The sequence below is a fragment of the Felis catus genome, chromosome A1 (genome assembly GCF_018350175.1).
Source record: "Felis catus isolate Fca126 chromosome A1, F.catus_Fca126_mat1.0, whole genome shotgun sequence".
In the NCBI taxonomy this organism is placed as follows: domain Eukaryota; kingdom Metazoa; phylum Chordata; class Mammalia; order Carnivora; family Felidae; genus Felis; species Felis catus.
In genome coordinates, this window is record NC_058368.1 from 152,680,699 (window position 1) to 152,705,410 (window position 24,712).

At 35.4% G+C, this 24,712-nt stretch overlaps 1 protein-coding gene across 9 annotated transcripts in view; it reads left to right on the forward strand.

Moving 5' to 3' along the window:
* ADGRV1 (adhesion G protein-coupled receptor V1) overlaps positions 1-24,712 on the forward strand; it is a 591,098-nt gene that overhangs the window by 47,927 nt on the left and 518,459 nt on the right. For all 9 annotated transcript variants that reach the window (XM_045033568.1, XM_045033570.1, XM_045033575.1 and 6 more), the window contains 3 exons: positions 21,017-21,201; positions 23,236-23,385; positions 24,493-24,588. In XM_045033568.1, the coding sequence (XP_044889503.1) occupies positions 21,019-21,201; positions 23,236-23,385; positions 24,493-24,588 (429 nt within the window). In that variant the 5' untranslated portion in view covers positions 21,017-21,018. The remainder of the gene's footprint in view (positions 1-21,016; positions 21,202-23,235; positions 23,386-24,492; positions 24,589-24,712) is intronic.

Consider the following 24,712-nt stretch of genomic DNA (forward strand, 5'->3'; position numbering starts at 1 on the left):
TCACAAGTTCAATGTTTATGAGACAGGTAGAGAAATAATATTGTAAGGTCATTGGTTTCAAACTTCCTTGGATGGAAATGTTTGTAATTCAAGCTTAGGTTTTATAGGTTTCAAAGCCGTGAGTACTATAGAAGTTGGGGTAGGAGTGCCTAGGTGGCTCTGTTGATTAAACCTTCAACTCTTAATTTCAGCTCAGGTCATTATCTTTTTTTTTTTTTTTTTAATTTTTTTTTTTCAACGTTTATTTATTTTTGGGACAGAGAGAGACAGAGCATGAACGGGGGAGGGGCAGAGAGAGAGAGGGAGACACAGAATCAGAAACAGGCTCCAGGCTCCGAGCCATCAGCCCAGAGCCTGACGCGGGGCTCGAACTCACAGACCGCGAGATCGTGACCTGGCTGAAGTCGGACGCTTAACCGACTGCGCCACCCAGGCGCCCCTCTCAGGTCATTATCTTGTGGTTTGTAGGATCGAGCCCCTCATCTGGCTCTGCACTGACAGCATGGAGCCTGCTTGGGATTCTGTCTCTCCTTTCTCTGTCTGTACCCTACTTTAGCATGATTTCTCTTTCTCTTTCTCTCAAAATAAATAAATAAACTTAAAAAAAAAAGGAAAATGAATACGAATTAAAAAAAAAGAAGTTGGGGAAAAAGTAAAGGGTGTTCAGATATTTTGGCTTCAAATTAAGGCTTTTATTAATATTAGAATTTTGTACAGTTTTTGAGGCCCTGTGGAAAATTTGAAAATTGTCCAGTGAAAGGATTGAATATCTAAAAAGTATTTTGTTTAGGGGTGCCTGGAGGGCTCAGTCAGAAGAGTATGCAACTCTTAATCTTGGGGTTATGAGTTTGGATGCCACATTAGGGTAAAGATTACTTAAATAAAAATCAATAAAAAGTTTGTTGTTTAAATTAGGAAAGTGGCTCCTTAGGAGTACCTGGGTGGCTCAGTTGGTTAAGCATCTGACTTTAGCTCAGGTCATGATCTCATGGTTTGTGGGTTTGAGCCTTGTGTCAGGCAGCTCAGAACCTGGAGCCTGCTTTGGATTCTGGGTCTCCCTCTGTCTCTGCTGCTACCCTACTCATGCTCTGTCTCTCTCTGTCTCTCAAAAATAAATAAGTATTAAAAAATAAAAGGAAAATGGCTCCCTGCAGTGACAGTAGATTGTATGACACATAAGTATTTTGCAAATATGGAGGAGGAATTACTTAGCTGGATCACAAGTGATTGTCTAGCACTTTACCTAATTCATCTGAATATCATATATTTAGCCAGTGTGGTTACTTTAAAGAAACTACCTTAACAAAATTCAGCAAGACCAAAGAACAAAATTTTTTTTTCATGTATCATTGTTAAACAAACAATTCTGTTTTGTGTCAGAGTTAATAAGTGAAAGTAATCACCAGAAAACAGAATGTTAAGAGCAAAATTAAAGTTTACTTTTTGTTTAAACAAAAATAAATAATAAAAAACTACTCTTCTACTTGGAAATGAGAGAAACCTCAACTCTTCTAAGTAATAGTTGCATTATAAGAAACTAATATCTGCAGTAATAAACTTTTTAGACTACAACAGCACAAACTCAGCTTATCAAAACCTGTGAGATACAGTCAAAGCTGCACTTGGAGCAAAACCATAGCTTTAGGGAAGGAATAATGAAAACTAAATTAATTTTCAATTTATGAATCTTTTTTTTGATTTAACTTTATTTTTTATTTTTTAAAATTGACATCCAAATTAGTTAATATATAGTGAAGCAATGATTTCAGTAGATTCCCTACTGCCCCTTACCCATTTAGCCCATCCCCCCTCCCACAACCCCTCCAGCAACCCTGTTTGTTCTCCATATTTATGAGTCTCCTTTGTTTTGTCCCCCTCCCTGTTTTTATATTATTTTTGTTTCCCCTCTCTTACGTTCATCTGTTTTGTCTCTTAAAGTCCTCATATGAGTGAAGTCATATGATTTTTGTCTTTCTCTGACTAATTTCACGTAGCATAATACCCTCCAGTTCCATCCATGTAGTTGCAAATGGCAAGATTTCATTCTTTTTGATTGCTGAGTAATACTCCATTATATATATATGTACACACACCACATTTTCTTTATCCATTCATCCATCGATGGACATTTGGGCTCTTTCCATACTTTGGCTATTGTTGCTAGTGCTGCTATAAACATGGGGGTGCATGTGTTCCTTCGAAACAGCACACCTGTATCCCGTGGATAAATGCCTAGTAGTGCAGTTGCTGGGTCGTATGGTAGTTCTATTTTTAGTTTTTTCAGGAACCTCCATACTGTTTTCCAGAGTGGCTGCACCAGCTTGCACTCCCACCAACAATGCAAAAGAGATCCTCTTTCTCCTCATCCTCACCAACATCTGTTGTTGCCTGAGTTGCTAATGTTAGCCATTCTGACAGGTATAAGGTGGTATCTCATTGTGGTTTTGATTTGTATTTGCCTGATGACAAGTGATGTTGAGCATTTTTTCATGTGTCGGTTGGCCATCTGGATGTCTTCTTTGGAGAAATGTCTATTCATGTCTTTTGCCCATTTCACTGGATTATTTGTTTTTTGGGTGTTGAGTTTGATAAGTTCTTTGTAGATTTTGGATATTAACCCTTTATCTGATATGTCATTTGCAAATATCTTCTCCCATTCTGTCGGTTGCCTTTTAGTTTTGCTGATTGTTTCCTTCACTGTGCAGAAGCTTTTTATTTTGATGAGGTCCCAGTAGTTCATTTTTGCTTTTGTTTCCCTTGCCTCCAGAGACGTGTTGAGTAAGAAATTGCTGTGGCCAAGATCAAAGAGGTTTTTGCCTGCTTTCTCCTTGAAGATTTTGATGGCTTCCTGTCTTACATTGAGGTCTTTCATCCACTTTGAGTTTATTTTTGTGTATGGTGTAAGAAAGTAGTCCAGGTTCATTCTTCTGCATGTCACTGTCCAGCTTTCCCAGCACCACTTGGTGAAGAGACTGTCTTTATTCCATTGTTTATTCTTTCCTGCTTTGTCAAAGATTAGTTGCCCGTACGTTTGTGGGTCCATTTCTGGGTTCTCGATTCTGTTCCATGGATCTGAGTGTCTGTTCTTCTGCCAGTACCATACTGTCTTGATGATTACAGCTTTGTAGTATAGTTTGAAGTCTGGGATTGTGATGACTCCTGCTTTGGTTTTCTTTTTCAAGGTTGCTTTGGGTATTCGGGGTCTTTTCTGGTTCCATGCAAATTTTAGGATTATTTGTTATAGCTCTGTGAAGAAGGCTGGTGTTACTTTGATAGGGATCATGTTGAATATGTAGATTGCTTTGGGTAGTATCAATTTATGAATCTTAAGAAAATATTTTAATAAACCAATCAGGATAGAGAAATTGCTAAAGATTAAAGAAGAAAGTGGTGAATTAGAAAGCTGGAAATTTGTGGACTTGGTAAATAAATCCAAGGCCAAAATAGCCAAAATCAGTAGTCTTACTACTTCATTTTACAGATGAGGAAGTAAACTCACAAAGTTAAATGACTACCTAAAGTTGCCCAGCTAGTAAACAGCAGAGTACTCTAAGGACACAGCTGATAGGCCCTGATGTATTTTCTTTAGCATGAAGATTGGCATTAACCAACCGGTCCATTAGTCTGAATTCTGGTGACAGTGTAGGCCCTATGAGGCTAGAAAATGGCTTGCAAGTGATATTGCTGGAGATGTTACAATTGCTTGAAGTAACTGGTTGCAAAAAATATGGTAGAAATCACGTGTCTGTTGGAGGTGGCTAGAACCTTGGGAAATAAGGGCACATAAGCATTACTACAACTTGGGATAATATAATCAAGAGTTTTATTAACAGAAGACAGAGTGAGTTTAGGTAGATATGACTTCAGAGAAATTGAGGAGCATAATCTGAAATTGATAACCATTTGGCAGCACTTTTCATAAATTCATGGTATAGTGACTCTGTATTCCATTAATTCTATCAGACTGCCATACATAGTCCCTATATATTTTGATTAGGTTCCACTGCTATGTCATATAGATTTACATTACAAAATGTACATAATGTTTTGGTGTTGGTACAGTTTTTAATAAGTAGATGATGGATGGAAGGAAGTTGAGCTTGTTTCCTTTAAAAGAAAGCAATACAGTTATTTTAAAAAGGGTTGAGTAGGCTGCACATAGTAACTTCCTTCTAAAAAGTATATTATAGAAAGGGTGGAGAGAGGAAAGTAACATTGCAGGGGAGAACCCTGACAAACACTATCTCAGCTAGGAGTGATAAGTCATGTTGATAGTACATACCTTTATATCATGTAATGAGAATGTCAATCTACCTCTGTGGTCTTCCTGCCAAACCCATAATCCCAGTCTAATTATGAGACAAATCACCAGACAAGTCTCAGTTGAGGAACATTCTGCAAAACACCTGCTAGTACTCTTCAAAACTGTATCAAGGTTATCAAAAATAAGAAAAGTTTGTGAGGGACGCTTGAGTGGCACAGTCAGTTAAGTGTCCAACTTTGGCTCAGGTCATGATCTCACAGTTCAAGAGTTTGAGACCTACATTGGGCCCTCTGCTGTTGGCACAGAGCCCTCTTTGAATCATCTGTCCCCCCTCTCTCAAAAATAAATAAACATTAAAAAACAAAAAGGAAATAGTCTGAGAAACTGTCACAGCCAAGAGGAGCCTAAGAAAACATGACAACTAAATGGAACATATCCTGGATGAGATCCTGGAACAGAAAAAGGACGTTAGGTACCTAAACAAAGTATTGACTTTAGTCAAACTATATTTTGTGGTTTTCTCATTTTATTGTGAAAATAATAAATATTTATTAAAAAATCATGATATAGGGCATCTGGCGGCTCAGTCAGTTAAGCGTGTGACTTTGGCTCAGGTCATGATCTTGCAGTTTGTGAGTTCAAGCCCTGTGTTGAACAGCTCAGAGCCTGGAGCCTGCTTCAGATTCTGTTTCCCCCTCTTTCTGACCCTCCCCAGATTGCTTTCTGTTTCTCTCTAAAAGGATTAATAAAATATAATAAAAAATAAAAAAAAAATCATAAGGGGCGCCTGGGTGGCTCAGTTGGTTAAGCAGCTGACTTCAGTTAGGTCATGATCTTGCAGTTTGTGGGTTTGAGCCCGCGTCACGTTCTGTGCCAGTAGGTCAGAGCCTGGAGCCTGCTTCAGAATCTGTGTCTCTCTCTCTCTCTGCCCTCCCCCTGCTCATGCTCTGTCTCTTTCTGTGTCTGTCAAGAATAAACATCAAAAAAAATTTTTGAGAAAAAGAAATCATGTTATAAAACCATAGTGGTGGCTCTGCACAAGCTGGGTTGTTAAAAGGTTTGTGAACACTTAAAAGATCTAGAAAAAGAACAAATCCCAAAGTTAGTACAAAGAAGGGAATGATAAAGGTCAGAGTGGAAATAAAATAGAGATTGAAAAACAATAGAGAAGATAATGAGACTAAGAGCTGGTTCTTTGAAAAGATAAGCAAAATTGATAAGCCTTTAGCCAAACTAACCAAGAAAATAAGAGAGAAGACTCAAATAAATAAACTTAGAAAAGAAAGAGGGGAAGTTATATGTGACACTACAGAAATACAAAAAATTATGAATCTATTACAATAAAATAATATGGCAACAAATTAGACAACCTAGAAGAAATGAATAAATAAAGATCATATCTTCTGGAGGGGGCTTGGGTGGCTCAGTCAGTTAAGCATCTGACTCTTGATTTCGGCTCAGATCATGATCTCTTGGTTTGTGAGATCAAGCCCCACATTGGGCTCTGCGCTGACAGCATGGAACCTGCTGGGGATTCCCTCTCTCTCTTTCTTTGTCCCTCCCCTGCTTGTGTGCTTGTACCCTGTCTCTTCTCTGTCTCTCTCTTACACACACACAAATAAACAAACATTTAAAAAAGAATATCTTCCCAGACTGAATCCTGATGAAATAGAATATCTGAACAGACTAATAACTAGTAACAAAATTGAATCACTATTCAGAAAGCCCCCCAAAAAACAAAAGTATAGGATTCACAGATGAATTCTACCAGACATTTAAAAAAGAGTTAATACCTATTGTTTTCAAGTTATTTCCAAAAATATCAGAGAAAGGAATACTTCCAAATTCATTCTTTGAGACCAGCATTACCATGATACCAAGGGCCAACAAAGACCTACAAAAAAAGATAATTACAGACCAATATTCCTGATGAACATAGATGCAAAAGTCTTCAACAAAATATTAGGAAACCAAATTCAGTGATACATTAAAATGTTCATTCACCACCAGCTGCGATTTAGTGTATGGATGCAAGGATGGTTCAATGTCCGTAAATTAATTAACGTGATATTAACAAATGAAACCACGTTAACACATTAACAAAATGAAAGATAAAAAATTATATGATTGTTTCAATAGATTCACGAAAAGGATTTGACCAAATCCAACATTTATTCATGGTAAAAAGCTGTCAACAAAGTGGGTATAGAGGGAACATACCTCAAAGGCTGTATATGATAAGCCCACAGATAACATTGTATTCAATAATGGAAAGCTGAAAGCTTTTCTGGTGAGATCGGGAAGAAGACAAGGATGCCTGCGGTCACCGCTTTTATTCAACATATTACTAGAAATTGTAGCCATAGCAGTCAGACAAGAAGAAGATACAAAAGGCCCCCAAATTGGTAATAAAGAGGTAAAACTTACTATTTGTAGTTGATATGATACTGTATATAGAAAACCTTAAAGACTCCACCAAAAAATCTTTTAGAACTAATAAGTTAATTTCGCAAAATTGTGGGATTCAAAATCAATATACAGAAATGTTGTGTTTCCATACGCTACTAATGAAATACCAGAAAGAGAAATTAAAAAAAAAAAACAATCTCACTTACAGTTGCATCAGAAAGAATAAAATAGCTAGAAATAAATTTAACCAAAGAGGTTAATGACCTATACTCTGAAAATTAAAAACATTGATAAAATAAGTCAAAGATGGCACAAATAAATAGAAAGATATACCATGCTAATGGATTAGAAAAATTAATAATGTCCATACTACCCAAAGCTATCTACATGTTCAATGTAATCCCTATCAAAATGCCAATAGTATTTTTCACAGGATTAGAGAAAAAAAAATCCTAAAATTTGTATTAAACTACAAAAGACTCTGAATAGCCAAAGCAATCTTGAGAAAGAACAAAGCTGGAGAAACAAAGCCTAAAATACTAGATTTTAAGATATGCTGTAAAGCTGTAGTAATCAAAATACTATGGTACTAACACAGAAATAGACATGTAGATCAATAGAGTAGAATAGAGAGCCCAGAAATAAATCCACGCTTCTATAGTCAATCTGTCAAAGAAGACAAGAATATACAATGGGGAGAAGACAGTATCTTCAATAAGCGGTTTTGGGAAAATTGGATAGCTACATGCAAAAGAATGAAAATAGACCACTTGCTTGCAGTATACACAAAAATAAATTCAAAATGGATTAAAGACCTAAATGTAAGACCTAGAACCATAAAACTCCTAAAAGAAAACATAGGGAGTAATCTGAACATCAGTCTTAACAGTGTTTTTCTGGATCTGTCTCTTCAGGTAAGGGCAACAAAAGCAAAAATAAACAATTGAGACTGACTACATCAAGCTGAAAAGCTTTTGCATGGTGAAGGAAGCCATCAATAAAACAAAAAGGCAACCTACTGAATGGGAGAAGATATTTGCAAATGATAATAACTGATAAGGGATTAATATACAAAATTATACAAAGAACTCCTACAACTCAGCACTTCAAAGAAACAACTTATCTGATGAAAAAATGGGCAGAATACCTGACTAGACATTTTTCCAAGGAGGACACATACATGGCCAGGCAACAGATGTATGAAAAAATGCCAAATGGCTAGCATCAAAAAGACAGGAAATAACAAGTGTTGGTGAGGATTTGGAGAAAAGGGAACCCTTATGCACTGTTTGTGGGAATGTAAGTGCAGCCACTGTTGAAAACAGTATGGAGGGTCCTCAAAAAACTAAAACAAAGTACCATATACTCTAGTAATTCAACTAATGGGTATTTACCCAAGGAAAACAAAAACACTAGAAAAATAGAGAAATAGAAAAATAAACACCCTATGTTTATTGCAGCATCATTTACAGTAGCCAAGGTATGGAAGCAACCCAAGGATCCATCATTAGACCAATGGATAAAGAAGATGTGGTATATATATGCAATATAAATACTTAGCCGTGAAAAAGAATGAAGTCTTGGTGTTCAGGACTGTGTGACCTAGAGGGTATTATGCTAAGTTAGATAAGTCAGAGAAAGACAAATGCCATATGATTTACTTAGATAATGGATTTGAAAAACATGAGCAAAGAAAAACAGACTCATAGAGAACAAACTAGTGGTTGTCAGAGGGGAGAAGGATGGTGAGATAGGCAAAATAGGTGAGGGGGATAAAGAGGTACAAACTTCAGTTACAAAATTTAAGTCATGAGATGTAAAAGTATGGCATGAGGAATATAGTCAATAATATTGTGGTAACTTGTGGTGGTGACAGATAGACTATGCTTATCATAGCATTTTGTAACGTATGTAATTGTTGAATCGCTATGTTGTATACCTGAAATGAGTACAATATATCAAGTGTATTTCATTGAAAAAATAAATAAACGTTTGTGGTGTTTAAGTGTGGTGATCCTCTGCTACAGTACTGTTGTGACGGTAGTTTTGACCTCAACACCTTTAGGCCCAGTAGTCTGTCTTTTGTGTTTTATACCCTTTTGTTATTCAGGAGGAACCTCAAGTTATTACAGATAGAATACAAACTTGTTTTTCTAACTCTGAAAAGTATTGTTCTCCCTCTCTGGGGTGATAGGTGGAACCAGGTAGGTAGGCGTTTCCTAAGTTCCCAGCTCTCTCTTCTACCTGTGCTTTCCATGCCAGGTACAGTGTGTAGAGGTAGCTGATACTCTGGTTTGAGGTTTGTTTTTTGTTTTTGTTTTTGTTTTTGAGAGAGAGTGGGAGTGAATGAGGAAGGGGCAAAGGGAGAGGAAGAGAAAGAATCTTAAGCAGGTTCCACACCCAGTATGGAGCCTGATGAAGGGCTCAGTCTCATGACTGTGAGATCATGACCTGAGCTAAAACCAAGAGTTGGATGCCTGGATGCCTAACCAACTGAGCCACGCAGGTGCCCCTGGTTTGAGTTTTGCAAGTATTCCAGGAACATCAGGAATCCCACCATTTTGTTCTTCAAATACATTATTGTAATTCATTTCCCCTCAGACCTTGAAGTGCCATTGCGGTTTTCATTGTGCTTTTCAAACTTTCCTAGGTTCTGGATGTTTCCATCTTACCTCAGACATCCTTCTTTCATTCTAATGTTGTTATTGTGATAGTGGATGGGTGGGAGGAGAGCCTCACACAGGACAGTCTAAGATGCCCAATCCTATTTCCTTTGGTCTCTTGGCCATGTGGACATTGAAGGTCCAGAGCCTGGAATCTGGTACTTCATGGTGTACTGGAATGAATTTTTCTGTGCTTCACAAATACCCCAGTGCTTTAGCTCTTCTTTTTTCCCCCCTTTAACAGTTGAGGGATCTCAGGGCCCAGAGAGGTGGATTAACTTGTCCATTGATGGCAAAGATGGAAGAAGACAGAGACTAGAGGTGACTGGGGGCTCAGCATCCCCAGGGGCACTGGCAGTGTTTAACTAGAGGATTCAGAGCAAATATTGTAGGATCCCCAAGTAGGTACTGCCTGGAATGCTTTCCCTTTGTCCTCTAAAATCAAATTCCTGGGACTCTCTAGGGGGCAACCTGCAAGGTGTGTATGTGTGCATATGTATGTCTGGACATGTATACATGTATTTTTCTGCCTTTGAATGACATGAATATAAGAAATATTTTACTTTTCTATTTGGTCCCACTTAGAGGAGACATTGGCATGGTACTGGAGTTCAAATTCTCTTTCTAATTAGCAGTTGGCTGCTCAGCTCCAGACAGCTGATGTCATGTAGAAATGTGAACTCAGTTTTTTCAAAATAATCTAAAAACCCATTTTTTAAAAATGTGACATCCTTAAATTTTAAATCTTGGAAAAACTTTTTTAGTATTATTTTGTAAACACAGTTTGGCCAAAAAACACGTCTCTAGACCTCTCTGCGTGAAACCTCTGGGTTTCAGCATGAAACATGAAACTCTGTACTTTGTTCTTTTCCTTACCTGCCATGAGTACATATAATTTTTTTTTTTTTTTAGAAATGACAGCATCTGGATTCTCCAATGAATGCAAATGATATTCAAGAAATAGGTACAGAATAGAAAGAAACTCACAGAAAGTGGCTGAGAGAATTTTTTTTTTAAGGTAATACTGAATCTCAGTACAAATGAATTATAGCTGTTTTCAGTGAGGTCTTAATTTCGGTAAAATTGTTTTGTGACTTTTGCTTTTGGTTTTTATGAGGAATTGCAAATTTCATTTTTACAAAGAGTTTTAAGTGGCAAAAATCTATCTTTAAATTCTTAGGACTTTTTTTCATCATTAGAGAGCATATTTTTGAAGATGGAGGGGTGCCATCTAATGGTAGTTCATGAAATCTTCATTTGGACACATGATCCTTACATTTCAAAGGAGCAAAAAGGCAAGCGTGTCTTCTCCTTGACAGAGTTACCTTTAACACACTCAGGCGTGGAATCTGTGTGAACACATCCTGACTGACTTTATTGCTTCTGAATTTGCCTCAAAGTATTTTGTGTAGTGAATTTTTCACTTTGTGCTTTGGCAAAGTGGGATAGAGACAACCCATTTGAAACCTATAACCTTCTAGAGCCCCACATATCCTAGAGTTGAAGCTTCTGCCTACTGTTCTTCCTGTTTTTTTGGTGAGCATTTGTAATTCACATATGAGCAGCTTGAATGGCTTTTGTGATCTAGTTGATGACTCATGCAAATGGGACTGTATGGTCTCATGGAAAATGTTAAGCTTAACTATTTTGGGAATCAGAAATCAGAAGTCCACATACATTATTTAAAAGATTTTATGTCTTCTGTCAAGCATTTACCTACCTCATTTAGTAAGTTTAGTAATATGTTACTTTTCCAGGAAATTCTGGTTCAAGTTGTACAATTGTTTACTGAAATGGTTGTTGTGGAACCAGAGTCCTATGCATGTGCCAGGGTGATTTGTTCTATAATGGTTATTCTTTTGGAAAAGAAAATAAGAAAAAGAATGAAAAAAGAAAAAAGAGAGAGATTGTGTTGAATTACACTTTGCACAAGCTGGTAAATATTACTCTCATAAAAGTATAAGATGAGCACATGTCAACGATTTTATTCAACTCATTAGTGAGGAAACGAAGAAAGTGTTAATGCTGGTTCAAAGAGCTTTTGAGGAGCTAACTATAAGAAAATTAATAAAGGAATGTTGGGATAAGATTTTTAGGTTAGTTATAAAACTGGTTACTGTCCTCCTGGGCAATAAAACTATGGCCTCTGGATTATCTCTTTCACTGGACAAAAATTATTTGCATGTTTACTGCATGAAAATTTCCAGATTTGCATTTAAATTCACAAAGTCTGAAACCTTTTATCATAGTAAAGAATTGTTGAGTTGAACAAAGTACTTTTCTTTAAATCTTGCATCGGTGTGTGTCTGTATGATACTGAAATTACATGCCACATGCTTTTTTTGCCTTGTATCCAAATTTTGGATACTTTTTCTTAAAAATGATCAATATCGTTGAGCCTTAATTCTCTATCCATGTTTGGTGCTGAAAATGCGAAAGGTATCCAAAATGGGTGAGGTCATTGTCCTGAGTGCGTTTCTTCTAAGGGTAGAGGTGGAATAAATGCAAATTGTGATTAAGTGCAATGAAATAAGCAAAAAGCTGAGAGAAGGATATCAGAGGACAAATTTCTTTACATACAGAAAATAGAAAGATGATTCTGAGAAGATGGCATTTAAGCAAAAACATAAAGGATGAGAAAGGATCATGTGAAAGGTGGGAGGGAGGAGAGTTTTAGGCGTGGGGAGTAACCAGCTGTGGCCAGAAGTGAGAAAGGGCTTGACTCATCCAAGGATCTGGAACCCCAATGTGGCTGTGAGTGAGGGGGAGAGTGGCACTTGATAGAATAGATACGGTCTGTTTATACTGGGTCTTGCACTCCATGGTAAGGAGTTTGCACTTTATTTTGAGTACACTTAAGAGTTTTTAAAGATTTTTCTTGCAAAAGCTTTTTTTATCATGGAAAACTTTAAACATACAAAAAAAAAAAAAAAAAAAGAAATGAACGCATCACCCAGTTTGGGACTAGATCCCAGGCATTTTGGCTCCTAATGTGTGACTGATACAAAAGTAGGTGGAAGAGTGAAAGCAAAAAAAAAAAAAAAAAAAAAAAAAAAAAAAAAAAAAAAAATTCATTGAAAATATGAAGGCGATGAAAATAAACCGTTGGAAGCAGTTAATGGGAGATGCCAAAATGTTTTTTTAGAGCCACGACAGGATTTAAAGTGATAATTGAATATTTAAGAAAATAAAAACTTTAGATATACACTTTAATATTGGGTCTTCCCAAACCACCTAAAACTTCACAGTAGAGGGCTTTAAAAAAATTATATAAACCCACAAAGGTAGAAGAGGATAGGAGACAATACCAATGTGGTTTTTGAGCCAAAAGGCAGATGGATGAGTAGTAATTGGCTTAGCAGACCCACAGCAGCTTAACTCTATAAGCTAGCAGGCCAAGAAATAGCCAGTTTGCACAGAATTCTCAAAGTATAGGAAGTGGTAGCAACATGTACCTCTAAAACTATGGGGGTGGGGCTGGGTAAACAACTAGATAGGGTGAAAGCTGTTCCAGGAGTAGTCAGATTCCTAGAATTATCATCCATTCTATACTGTTCCTAACCCCTCCTCCCCACCTCCACCTCTTTGCAGCTTTACTGTTTACCCTCCAGAAACGATTAAACATGGTTTCTTGATTGGGGATCTGAGGCATGTATGAAGGATGAAGATCCCTAAAGATACAGGAAATTAAATGACCATATGATTACTGATTGCTGAGACTCTAGTCCTTTTCCTGCCCTTGGTTCCTGAAATCTTCGTAGTTATATCTGTATCTTCTGAAGAGTAGAATGGAAGATTTTTCTTTGAGGAACCTGATCAACCCTTAGTCTTTTCTGAAGGTACCAAAATTGAAAATTTCTAATAAAAAGTTTACTCAAATTCACCCAAGTTAACAAGCTACACTCTCCCACATATGCTCAAAACTTTGAATTTTCATTTTGTTCTCTGATTGTTAATCATGGGGCAGATAAACAGACCCAGATATTCAGAGCATTCAATCATTATTTTAGTCTCTTACTTTTAAGCATATACAGATAACCAAGAATTACCAGAGGTATGAAGAAATTTTTTATGTAGAAGATAGATCTCAGGGATTAAGTAACAAAGCAACTTAGAGGTATCAGAGACCATTAAGAGAACAGAAAGGTTTTAAAAAATTAATACTTTCTGAGAGATAAAAGCAGGTATTTGATTAATGGAAAAAGAACAGGATACCATTAAATTCTTGGAAATTGAAAGCACAATAGTATAAATAAAAAAAATTTTTAGTAGAATTGAAATTTAATGATGAATTAAATTCTCAGGGAAAAAAAATCAAAGATTTGGAAATTAGAATAAAGGATAAGAAAATGAAAGGGTTAATCCCAGAATACCAAGAAAAAAATAGGAGTTTTTAGGGTGAAAGAACAGTGAAAATGGAAGGAGGAGAAATCATTGTAATATAAGAAAAATGTCCAGATTTGAAGGATGAGTGTTAGACTGAAGGGGGACTGACTGAGTACTCAGACAAATGAACAAAAATAAACCCATTCCAAGAAAAATCCTTTGAAATTTTCATAACACTGTGGACAAGGAGAAGAAGCTTCCAGAGGCAAGACAGTGCAAATAAACATGTACAATACTTCATAATCAAAATGATTTTTGATTTCTTAACAGCAATATTGGAAGTTTGAAAATAATGGAACAAGGCTTTGAAAATAATGAAAATTGTTTTCACCAGAAATTCTGTACCCAATAGAAGTATTGTTAAGTGGAAGATTAATACACAATAATTTCTAACATACAAGATTTAAAAGGTTTATTTCTACGCAGCCTTTCTTAGGAAGTTACTGGAGGGTGCTCTCCATCAAAACAAGAGAATAAACCAAGTAAACCAAGAAAGAAGAAAACATGGAATCAGCAAACAGATCAAAGGGGAAAAAATCAAAGGGATCCCTGGATGATTCTTGTGTTTCACACGTAGAGGTGAAGAAGTCCTGATGAATAAAGACTTGACAATGTTTTGTCTAGGAAAGTACAAGTTGCCAGATTTATGTGTCTTCATCCTAGAGGGTGAATCAGTGGGTATCATGAAAGTCAGTGGACACAATCATTTAATTGATGAGATCTGCAATTGTGATGGCATGTAGTTGAGGCAATTATATGTGTGCATTATGAATGTCTACATCAAACCCTAGTATCTATCTCTCTGTTAACCACCATCTTGAGAAAATGTGCTGATTCCTGTAGTCTGTATGCAGAAGAAAACAATCTGTCACAGGAATTTTCTCCTGCAGACATACATCTTACTATACACATAGATTCTTTCTTGTGAAGAGACAAAGTTGATCATTGTTATTGACTGGATAGCAGAAGCATATGGCTGGTGGGGGCTGGTGTGAGGGAGACTTACTTCTCATTATTTACCTTTTTTGTCCCTTCTTAATATTGTGCCAGGATATATATGTTATTTAAAGATGAATAAAATAAAAATCTTGAATAAATAAAGCTAATAAACTTTATATAAATAACTTTAAGAGACTACTCCCCTTTTCACTTAAAAATATCTGACATTTCCTCTATGTGTAACATCAGCTTACTTTTTATTGAAAGTTGCAAATTTAAATTCTGTTTTGGTATGGAGGAAGGAAAACATTTTTTTGTAGTACTCACCCAAATATAAATAACACAGATTAAGAATTCTTAGAGGCTGAATAATTTATGATATGAGTGATGAAACTTCTCTTGTTCCATAGGAGAAACTCTATAGCTTTAGAATGCCCATTAGTAAATGTAATAGAATTGAAGTAATTCTATTCTAGAAAACCTTTCGCCATTAGGATCATATTTTCAGTATCAGTTACCTGGTGGTCACACCGTGGGAAGATGTTTGCTACAGCCCAGACAAGGCAGCAGCTGAAACAAAAGGTCAATGCATCCTTTCAATTCCACACTGATAATGTTTGTCATCTTACTTTGTCCAATCACTCGTAGAGGTTGTACCCTTGTTTATTCTGAAACTTAAAAAGACAAAATTAACTTTTATTTTTTTTTAAATTTTTAATGTTTATTCATTTTTTAAGAGAGAGAGAGAGAGGGAGAGACAGAGAGTCAGAGCATAAGCAGGGGAAGGGCAGGAAGTGAAGGAGACACAGAATCTGAAGCAGGCTCTAGGCTCTGAGCTGTCAGCACAGAGCCCGATGCAGGGCTCTCAGACCCATGAACTGCAAGTCGGCGCTGAAGTCGGTGCTGAAGTCGGTGCTTAACTGACTGAGCCACCCAGGCGCCCCCAGCAAAGTTAACTTTTAAATTGACTGAAGGTTTTGTTAGAAAGTTGATTACTGCAAAATCAGCAAAATCTATTTTTAATATGTTTTTCTTTATATTGTCATCTGTTGAGTCCTGATTCTTATTTGTGTACTTTATTTTATTCTTTATCCTATTCTATTTCTACAGACTTATTGAAACTTAAAATAGAAGGCTATTCCCATTTCCTCAAAATATACTCTATTTGTTACCTTTCCTAAGGTACCCATTAATAAGAGGTGAGATAGGAGGAAGGTCATATCCTAGGTAAACAGGATTTAGAATTCTGTGGTTAGTATGACATACTGTGTTGGAGTATATATGACATTTAATTTTATAAATGACATAATAGTAACATATAATATATTATTATAATTATATAATATAATAATATAATTAAATTATATATAATATTATATATTATATTATAGAATATATTATGTATTATGTAATATATTATATATAATATATTATATAATATATTATTATATTATTATAATTATATGATATTATAATATAATATATCATATTATTATATAATATATTATTATATTATAATATCATATAATTATAATAATATAATATAATAATATATGACATTTAATACATTGTGTGCTAAGTGACCCAAATGGAGAATAAAGTTAGTGAATACCAGTAGGTTTTCCAAAGAGAAAGGACAGTTAGACATTCAGGAAAAAAGCAGAGAAAAAAATTAATGCCAGGCAAATTTAAAGAAGCATAATATTGGGGTTCCTTGTGACAGTCAGAATGCATTAACTTTTTAGAACAGAGTCATTGTTGTCTTCTGTCCTGCTATTATTGTCAAGACCTCTTTGGTTTGTCTGCCTGTCCTAAATTTCCTTACTAGTCATTGTCAGTTTTAAAGTGGAAGGGGCGGGCGCCTGGGTGGCTCAGTCGGTTAAGCGTCCGACTCAGGTCATGATCCTCTGGTTTGAGTTCGAGCCCCGCATCAGGCTTAGAACCTGCAGCCTGCTTCGGATTCTGTGTCTCCCTCTCTCTGTGTCCCTCCCCTTCTCACACTCTGTCTCTCGCTCTCAAAAATAAACAAACATTAAAAAATTAAATAAAGTGGAAGGAAAGCTATCGTAGATGGTGGTAATAATTACATGGGAACAGGAAAGATAGCTAGTGTTGTATCCTTTCACAGAAGATTAGAAAGACTAAGACTGTTGAATGTCGGAGCAGAGGAGAAGGGATCTTCCACTTGGTACATCCTGATGTGGATTCATAGTGTCACAGATTGGAGATTAATGGATAAATATTGATGTTGCAAAGCGACAGAAAAATCCAGCCTAAGCTGGCTGTCACAAAAAATGTAATTTATTGCCCAGTTTTGGAAAAGGCCAGGGTAAAGCTGGATTCAGGAAGCTAAGCTTGATTGTCAAGACTTGGCTCTTGGCTCTGTCTTTGGCTGTGTTGGTTTCCTTTCCAGGCTTCAGAGGAAACTGGCCCCAATCAAAATGATCCCGAATCCAGCAGTAAGGGGAATCTGCATCCTTATGCTTAAGCAGGATTCTCAGAATTGTTTTGTTGACTTTGGCCCATTGCTGTGATTATCGTGGAGCCAAGGACCATATCTTGTGGATCTTCATATCCTCAGTGATTAGTTCAGGGTGTTTGTTGCACAATGTATAGTAGGTGCTCAGTATACAAATGTTATACCAAATTTTAATCTGCTCTTCTGAAAGCAAACAATTTGCATTGTAGCAACTATTCTAATATAATCCTGACTTTAATTTCAAAATTTTTTTTGTGGAATTAGATGACTTGTTGGATAGGCTGAAAGTGATTACTAAAAACTAAAGACTTTGTGCCTGTGTGTGATCAGGACTATCAAAATTTCATAGTAAAATCAGGAAATAAGCAAGAAAGTAACATAAATCTCATATTGTGTTAACACGATAAGAAATATGTTGAGAGATAAGAGATCTTTGGCAGGAACAGCTTTGATTTCCTTTGAATCACACTGAGCAAGGTAAGAGGAGAACATGGATGATAGTTAGAAAAGAGGATCTGAATATTGGAATATCATGCCACTGCAGAGCAGAGGAATGCCTTCATAATGCTAAAGTTCTTTTTTTACAGTTATGACAGAATATGAGTTCAGCACATCTTTAAACACATGTTGTTTGAAATTCATTTTATAAAGAAGTTTAGAATAGGTAGTCTGATGGGTCATGTAAGACTTTTCTTAAATCCAGTAAGAGAAAGAAAGACCTGAAATAGATGTAAGACTTACGTGTTGTGTCAGTCACCAATGCTAATCTTCTGAGTTTAATATAGGGAGTTCCAAAGACTGGATTTTTAGCATGATAGAGGAGAATATACCTAGTTACCCTAAAAAAGAAACTTCAGCATTTGTGTAATTATGCCTGTCTTCTAATGGGAACTTCACTTCTAAAGCTTTTTCTTCATCTTTAAATTTCTATTGAATGCCAACTTTGCCTCAGCAACTTTTCTTACAGGTTGAAAAGATGAAAGCAGGGGAGATTCAATTATCAATGATGTCACAGAATTTGAGGCATTTCCAATCATGCTTGTTTGTTCATTTCACATAATCTCAAAACTCACTGATGTGCACCGATTTAAAATGAATTTACTGACTTAACCACAAGATCTTGGAGCTCTAATTGCCTGGGAAACTGCAAGAATGCACCATTTGAACTCATTGGTCCTGACGTTAAAAGATGCTGTTAAATATTTAAAGTAGTCAAGAGAACTGCAGTTTCTGTTAAGTAAATATAGTGTTTATTAGAATAATAATGTGCCAGCTTTTAGGATACTTACACAGCTTTTTGGTAGTTTTGGTGCATGAGTTTAAAAATATTTGAATGTGTAAAAATATATAGCATAAGCAGTCTACTAAATTTTTCAAGATGGTGACATGTGATTTGCAAGAATAGAATATAAGAGGCAATATAGTATGGTTTTTGGGTAGAGAGTCTGCAAGTAGACTGCTGGGTTCAAATCCCCCTTGTCCTCTTAACTAAATATCAGTGCGTGTGTTGGTCTGTGCTTTAGTTTCCTTAGCTATCAGTGGGATTAATGCTACTAGTACCTTCTTCACAGACAGGTTGTGAAGATTAAACGTGTTATAATGTATAAAGTATCTACAACAACACTACACAAGCATTAGCTTTTCTGGTTTCTTTCTATAGGTAATTGCAGTTTTTCTTCAGGATATATGGAATCCTAGAATATAATATAGTAACAAACACAGAAATATATGTGGGGAATTCTATAGTAAGTTCAAGCATATTGCATTGAAAAATTCAGTAATTAACTCATAGCTCCAAATGTGGCCTGTTGTACATCCATTTCAAAATATGCTCCTCACACTCTAGTTCAGTGTATGTCAAAATGTATGTTAAGGATCAGTTACTTTAGAGTGAAAGGGCTGCCTGTTAGATGTAGATTCCTGGGCCTCAATCAAATTCACCGGATCAGAATTTTTGAGTCTGTGAGTTAGCATTTTAACAAACATTTGACTTGTTTCTTATGGAGGGCAAATTTTGAGAAGTTACATCTCCAGCTGTTCATGATTCCCCCTTGTCGTGCTGTAATTCACTTACAGTCTTTCTCACTCAGAACTTCAGGTGTCCTCTTCTGTCAGCTCAAAATTCTATCACATCTCACGTTCAAGGAGTTTTTTTTCTTTCGAAATCACAGTAGACCACAGTTGATCTTTTTCTTACGCATCGCTGCCTCATCACCCCTCCATTCTGTATTCTCTTTCTCATTCCTAGTTCATTTCTTTCCCACTATTTGTCATAAGTGAGGTGTGAAATCATTCTGGCTTTAGAATTCCACAGAAAATCTTAGTTGTCTTTGGTGGCCCAGAATTGCTCCTAATCTCCTACCTCACTCAGGCTTTGCCTTTTTCCTTCCCTTTCTCTCATTCTTTTCATTTCCTTTCTTTGGGCTAACATTACTGCCTTAGAAGTCAGGGAAGAGAGAAGTTTTATTTCTTCTTGCAAGTCCCTTTATCCCCATGGCAGGTGAAAGATTCTTAGAGAGAAGGCACAGGTGTAGAAAATGTTTTAGTCTTCCAGAATCTCTGGTCCTGTTGGCCCATGTCTCTTTCCTGGACTCCGTCTGACCTCTGCATCCCTGCCTGTGGATTTTGCAGTTTTAACTATGTGAGACGTCATTAAGCAATCTCAGATTGCATTGTTTGAATATACTTGATAGAGAAAATTGAATTTAAAGTAAAATATATCAAGATCTCATGTATTTGGTGGTTTTAAATACAAAGCCACGTGTAGCCATGTGGCAGTACCACATACATGAAAATTTTATTACTTCTTGACCAAGGTAAAGAGTAATAGGAAGCATTTTGGCTCACTGAGTGCATAATGCAACTCTCCTTTAAAACACATGAACTTGTTATGTTCGTGTGACTGCTCACATAATCCATTGGAATCTTAATGATCCGTGAGATCAATTGTTCACATTTTTAGAGGTACATCTACATTACAAAACAACATTGCTTTCAAGAGGCCACTGCACTGTTGTGCTTTTGAAAGCACTTGAATCACACAGGGCTGCAAGTAGGAACACTATTGATGCGTCATAAACACACACATTCTAGTAAGAAGAAAACAGTACAGTTATGGAAAAGAAGGAAATACACACTTTGCCAAATTTACTTTTAAAGCAACATAGACATTTTCTAAGAAACGATGTTAGTATTTTAGGTAGTAGAATGGGAGAAATTTAGGTCCTGGAAATTTATGTTGAAATCATTAGCATTTCCTTGCAATAACTAAAAAATTTTAAAAAGCATTTTCAAGTCAGGAAAAGCATTTTCAAGTCAGGAAAAAGTAGACACAACCAAGAAATCAATTTATTAATAAAGTTTCAGCTTCAGCTGCTTTTATATCCCAGTTTTAAGAGTTCTCTCATAGTTTTGTGATAAATAAATAGATGAAGAGGCCCTATTAAGATCATTAATCGCCTTGATAATTTTTTAGTGTTGGCTTGTATTTTACAGTTTCATTTTGGGGAGAAGATGGGCTTTAATTCCATTTCCAAAGTACTGATTTATGTTTTTCTTAGGATAAATTAGAGGGTCAAAAAATTTAAAAACCCTAATTTGATAAATAAGTTTAAGACTACTGATAACTATCATCTTGTTATAAGGTTAAAGAAAAAAAGTAGTTATGAATTGTAAAAAATAATCATAGAAGAGATTGTGATTTTAAACTTATTTCTCTGATCCCATATTTAAGTTGGATGGTTTAATATTTGATGTATTTATGTCTTAGTTCCTTAGCGTCTAGCTCTTCACTGTTTATATCTGTAGCAACATGGTCTAATGAAAATATATTAGGTATGTTTTGTGAACAAAGCTTTTTTCTTTTTTTCCTAATAGGGATGCCCTCTGCATCTTTATTAGTAAATCTCCTCTCAGCTTTATTCATCCCTTATGTGTTTGGAGAAACAGAAATAAGGTTTGCCGGACAGACAACATTTGTAGTTAATGAAACAAGTACAACAGTTATTCGTCTTGTCATCGAAAGGATAGGAGAGCCAGCAAATGTCACTGCAATTGTATCGGTAAGAAATGATGTAGCTCTGTTCTTACTGAAGTAGATGTTATGACATTTCTTAGTTTCAGCGACAAGAATTTTTCTTAACTGTTTGAGATTCTGAGTAGTTTCATTATGATAAATGATTTTCGGGTATACTATTCCATTCATATTTCCTAAATTTTTTTTAACTTGAGATTCTGAGTTGTTTCATTATGATAAATGATTTGTAGGTACACTGTTCCATTCATATTTCCTGTAGGTTTATAGGGTGCACCAATTAGCATATGCACGTGGCAATAATAGTAAAGATATAGACTGATTATTTTTAAATGTTCATATGTTTATTTTAAAACAAATAAAAAAGATATCAGTAAGTATTCCTAGGTAGAATAACATTTACTTCGGGTAATTTGGATTTCAGTTATCTCTGCTCAGATATATATTTCAGGTGGCTTAGGGAAAAATACATAAAATTTTTAAAAGTAATGGCAAATTAAAAGTGAATTTTGTCAGAAAGCTTGGGAGAAATTAAGTTCATTAACTTAAGTACAGGTTAGGTAGGATTTGTTAAACTGTCAGGTTATCTTGCACACAGTTTAGTTATTGGATGGATTCAGTGTGCATATATCTGTGTCTACGTGTAACCAGAAAGTAATGTCATATGACCACTAAGGATATTGCTGTATCTGAGGCCCAAAATACTTGAAATTTTTTTTCAAAAATAAGTTTTGAAGTAGTGGGTTAAATTATCACATTGTGAAACATTGTAAAAAAGAGATAAAGGAAAAGAAAGATATAAAAAAAATATGAAACAAACCCAGTTTTATAACTTTGTGCATTGCTTTTAGTTTTTAATTTATAATATGTGTGTATATATTTACTTATTTCATTTTAACGAGTATACATTGTAGTTGATAACCTTTTATGCATAATTTTTATTGTATCATAAGAATGTTGTGGGGTGATTCTGTCATTTTTCACAGCTTTTCCCCATGGTGGCATCATCATTTCCCAATTATTTTTCATGTGGCTTTCACTGAGGTTTTTCCAATTTTTGTTGGTGTAAATGCTGCTCTGATGAAAATGTTTACATATGTATTCATTTTTGCATATTTTGGATCGTTAAATGATTTTTGGGGTTGGGTTACTGTGTTTTTCTCTTTATTTGTTTCAGTGGCTCTTGATAGTTAATGCTTTGTAAAAGACTGCAACTTTTTATATTAAGGTATAAGTACAAGTTTTTCGGTACCCTTAACTTACTCGGATATCTCAAGTATTTAACCTTTATTTTTACAAAAGAAAACTAGAAACTGACTCTAATTTCCCAAACATGTTCATCATTTTTTATTTGCACTAAATCATGGTTTTTTTTCTAGTAGATAGGTTATTCATTCTGAGTTCTTTGGCAAAAGAAACCTCATTTAGATTTGCACAAGAAGTTGTTCCTTTATAATTTCATCATTACTGCTCCCTTGAAAATCTGTTAGCAATGCTGATGTTGTAGAATGAAGCCTTAAAAACTTAAGGAAAAGTTTGTGATGAGTAATAATTTGGAATGCTGAAAGAATTGAGTCTTTATTGGTACTATGGGAAAATATAAATAAAACTTCATTTGACAGTTCTGGAAAAAGTACTTCTTTGAAACTGATAGCATAAGTAATTTTTATTTTCCTGATGTATTTTGACAGGCTATTTCCACTTTTTCTTTGAGGGAGTTTTAGCTACAATTTTTTTTTTTTGTCAGGTTTGCTGTAATCCCCTTGAGATGATTCAAGAGGCAGAGAAAAAAAATTCACATCCATACTTGCTATGCAATTATTACTTTTCTGTGTCGTGATTCCTTTACCTTCTAGAGCATAAACAAATGTTTCTGTTTAGAATCATTTTTAATAATGTGTTTTGAAGGTGATTTTTATTGGTTGTTAAATATTTGTTTTGTTTTTGTACATCCGTTATATAAACATCAGTGTCAGTTGATGACTACTGTGTTTTCTGTTGATGGCTCCAATTAGCATCAGTTTGGTTGTCCTAAGAACTGTCTCTGTTTTGCATTTGATAGCTGTATGGAGATGACACTGGTGACTTTTTTGACACATATGCTGCAGCTTTTATACCTGTTGGAGAAACAAATAGAACAGTGTACATAGCAGTATGTGATGATGACTTGCCAGAGCCCGACGAAACTTTTACTTTTCACTTGACATTCCAGGTAAGTCCTTCTTGCCCCTGCTGCCCACCTTGAACTCACAGAAACCTCACAATGCTTAAAAATCTGTTTCTCTAGAGATAAGCCAATCTAGAGACTGGAGGTGGTTTTCAAAGAAGTCAGGACTGACAGTCTCTTTGGCAATTCCATGGTCTGGTTATTTTTCCTCAGACAATCTTGTTTAGAAGATTCTACAGTTAGTTTCTGGATCTATTCAGCTTATTTAGGAATTGCCATGACAGATGCTCAAGAAAAACCTGTCTTCCCTTTGGCTCTTTTCTCTTTTATCCCTCCCCTGCTACCAGATGCACAAAGAATGACCGAGACTTCTGAGTTCAAAGGAGAGGAATACAAAAAGCGGGCTTGGAAGTGGGAGGTCCCTGTGCCTTAGAATCATTTTGGAGTAGCTCTGGGAAAAATGTTTGAATAGCCTAAGGTTTAATTGTCCTTTATGGCTTGATCTATTAGGTTGAGGTAATGACTGCTAACACTGCTGTAGTTTATTTTTCTGAGGGGCATTGAGAATTCTTTTCAGAATGATTATATTGATATGAGTAAAATTTTTATGAAAATGATACTTGAAATAATACTGTTTTGCCTTTGTATATCACTTTGTTGCATATCATGCTGCCGTAGAATATCAATAGAAATGTTGTAGAAAACTCTTCCCTTATTAATCAGAAAAAATGTTTTAATATTTTATCTTTAATTTAGCTTTATAATTTATAAAGTAAATAATTCTTAAGTGTCAGCACCTTCTATAGTGAGAAGAAAACACGTTTGAATAGAATTTTATACTGCTTACTTAATTCTCTGTTATATTAGTCATGAGATTGGAGTAATTATAATATAGCATTACTAGCCAGTGTTTGCTTATCATTGTAATGATTTAGTGATTAATCGTTTTTACAGGTTTTTGAAAAGTTTTTATTTGGGACTTCTTTACCATGTTGACTTAATTTGAAAACATTTTCTTAATCTGCATTAAAAGTATGCTTGTATTTTTATTCATAGTCTGAACAATTACTTAAAGACAGAAACTCTATTAAAATTATTCTTTTTTTCCTCTTATTTTTAATTTATTAACTTACCTTGGGGCTTTTATTTTAGAAACCTTCAGCAAATGTGAAGCTTGGATGGCCAAGGACTGTTACGGTGACAATATTATCAAATGACAATGCATTTGGAATTATTTCATTTAATATGGTATGGTTACAAACTGATCAATTTTGTGGTTGCTAGATAAGAGTTATTAAATTAAAGAAATTTTTTTAGGGTTTATTCATTTTTCAGAGACAGAGATAGAGCATGAGGAGGAGAGGGGCCGAGA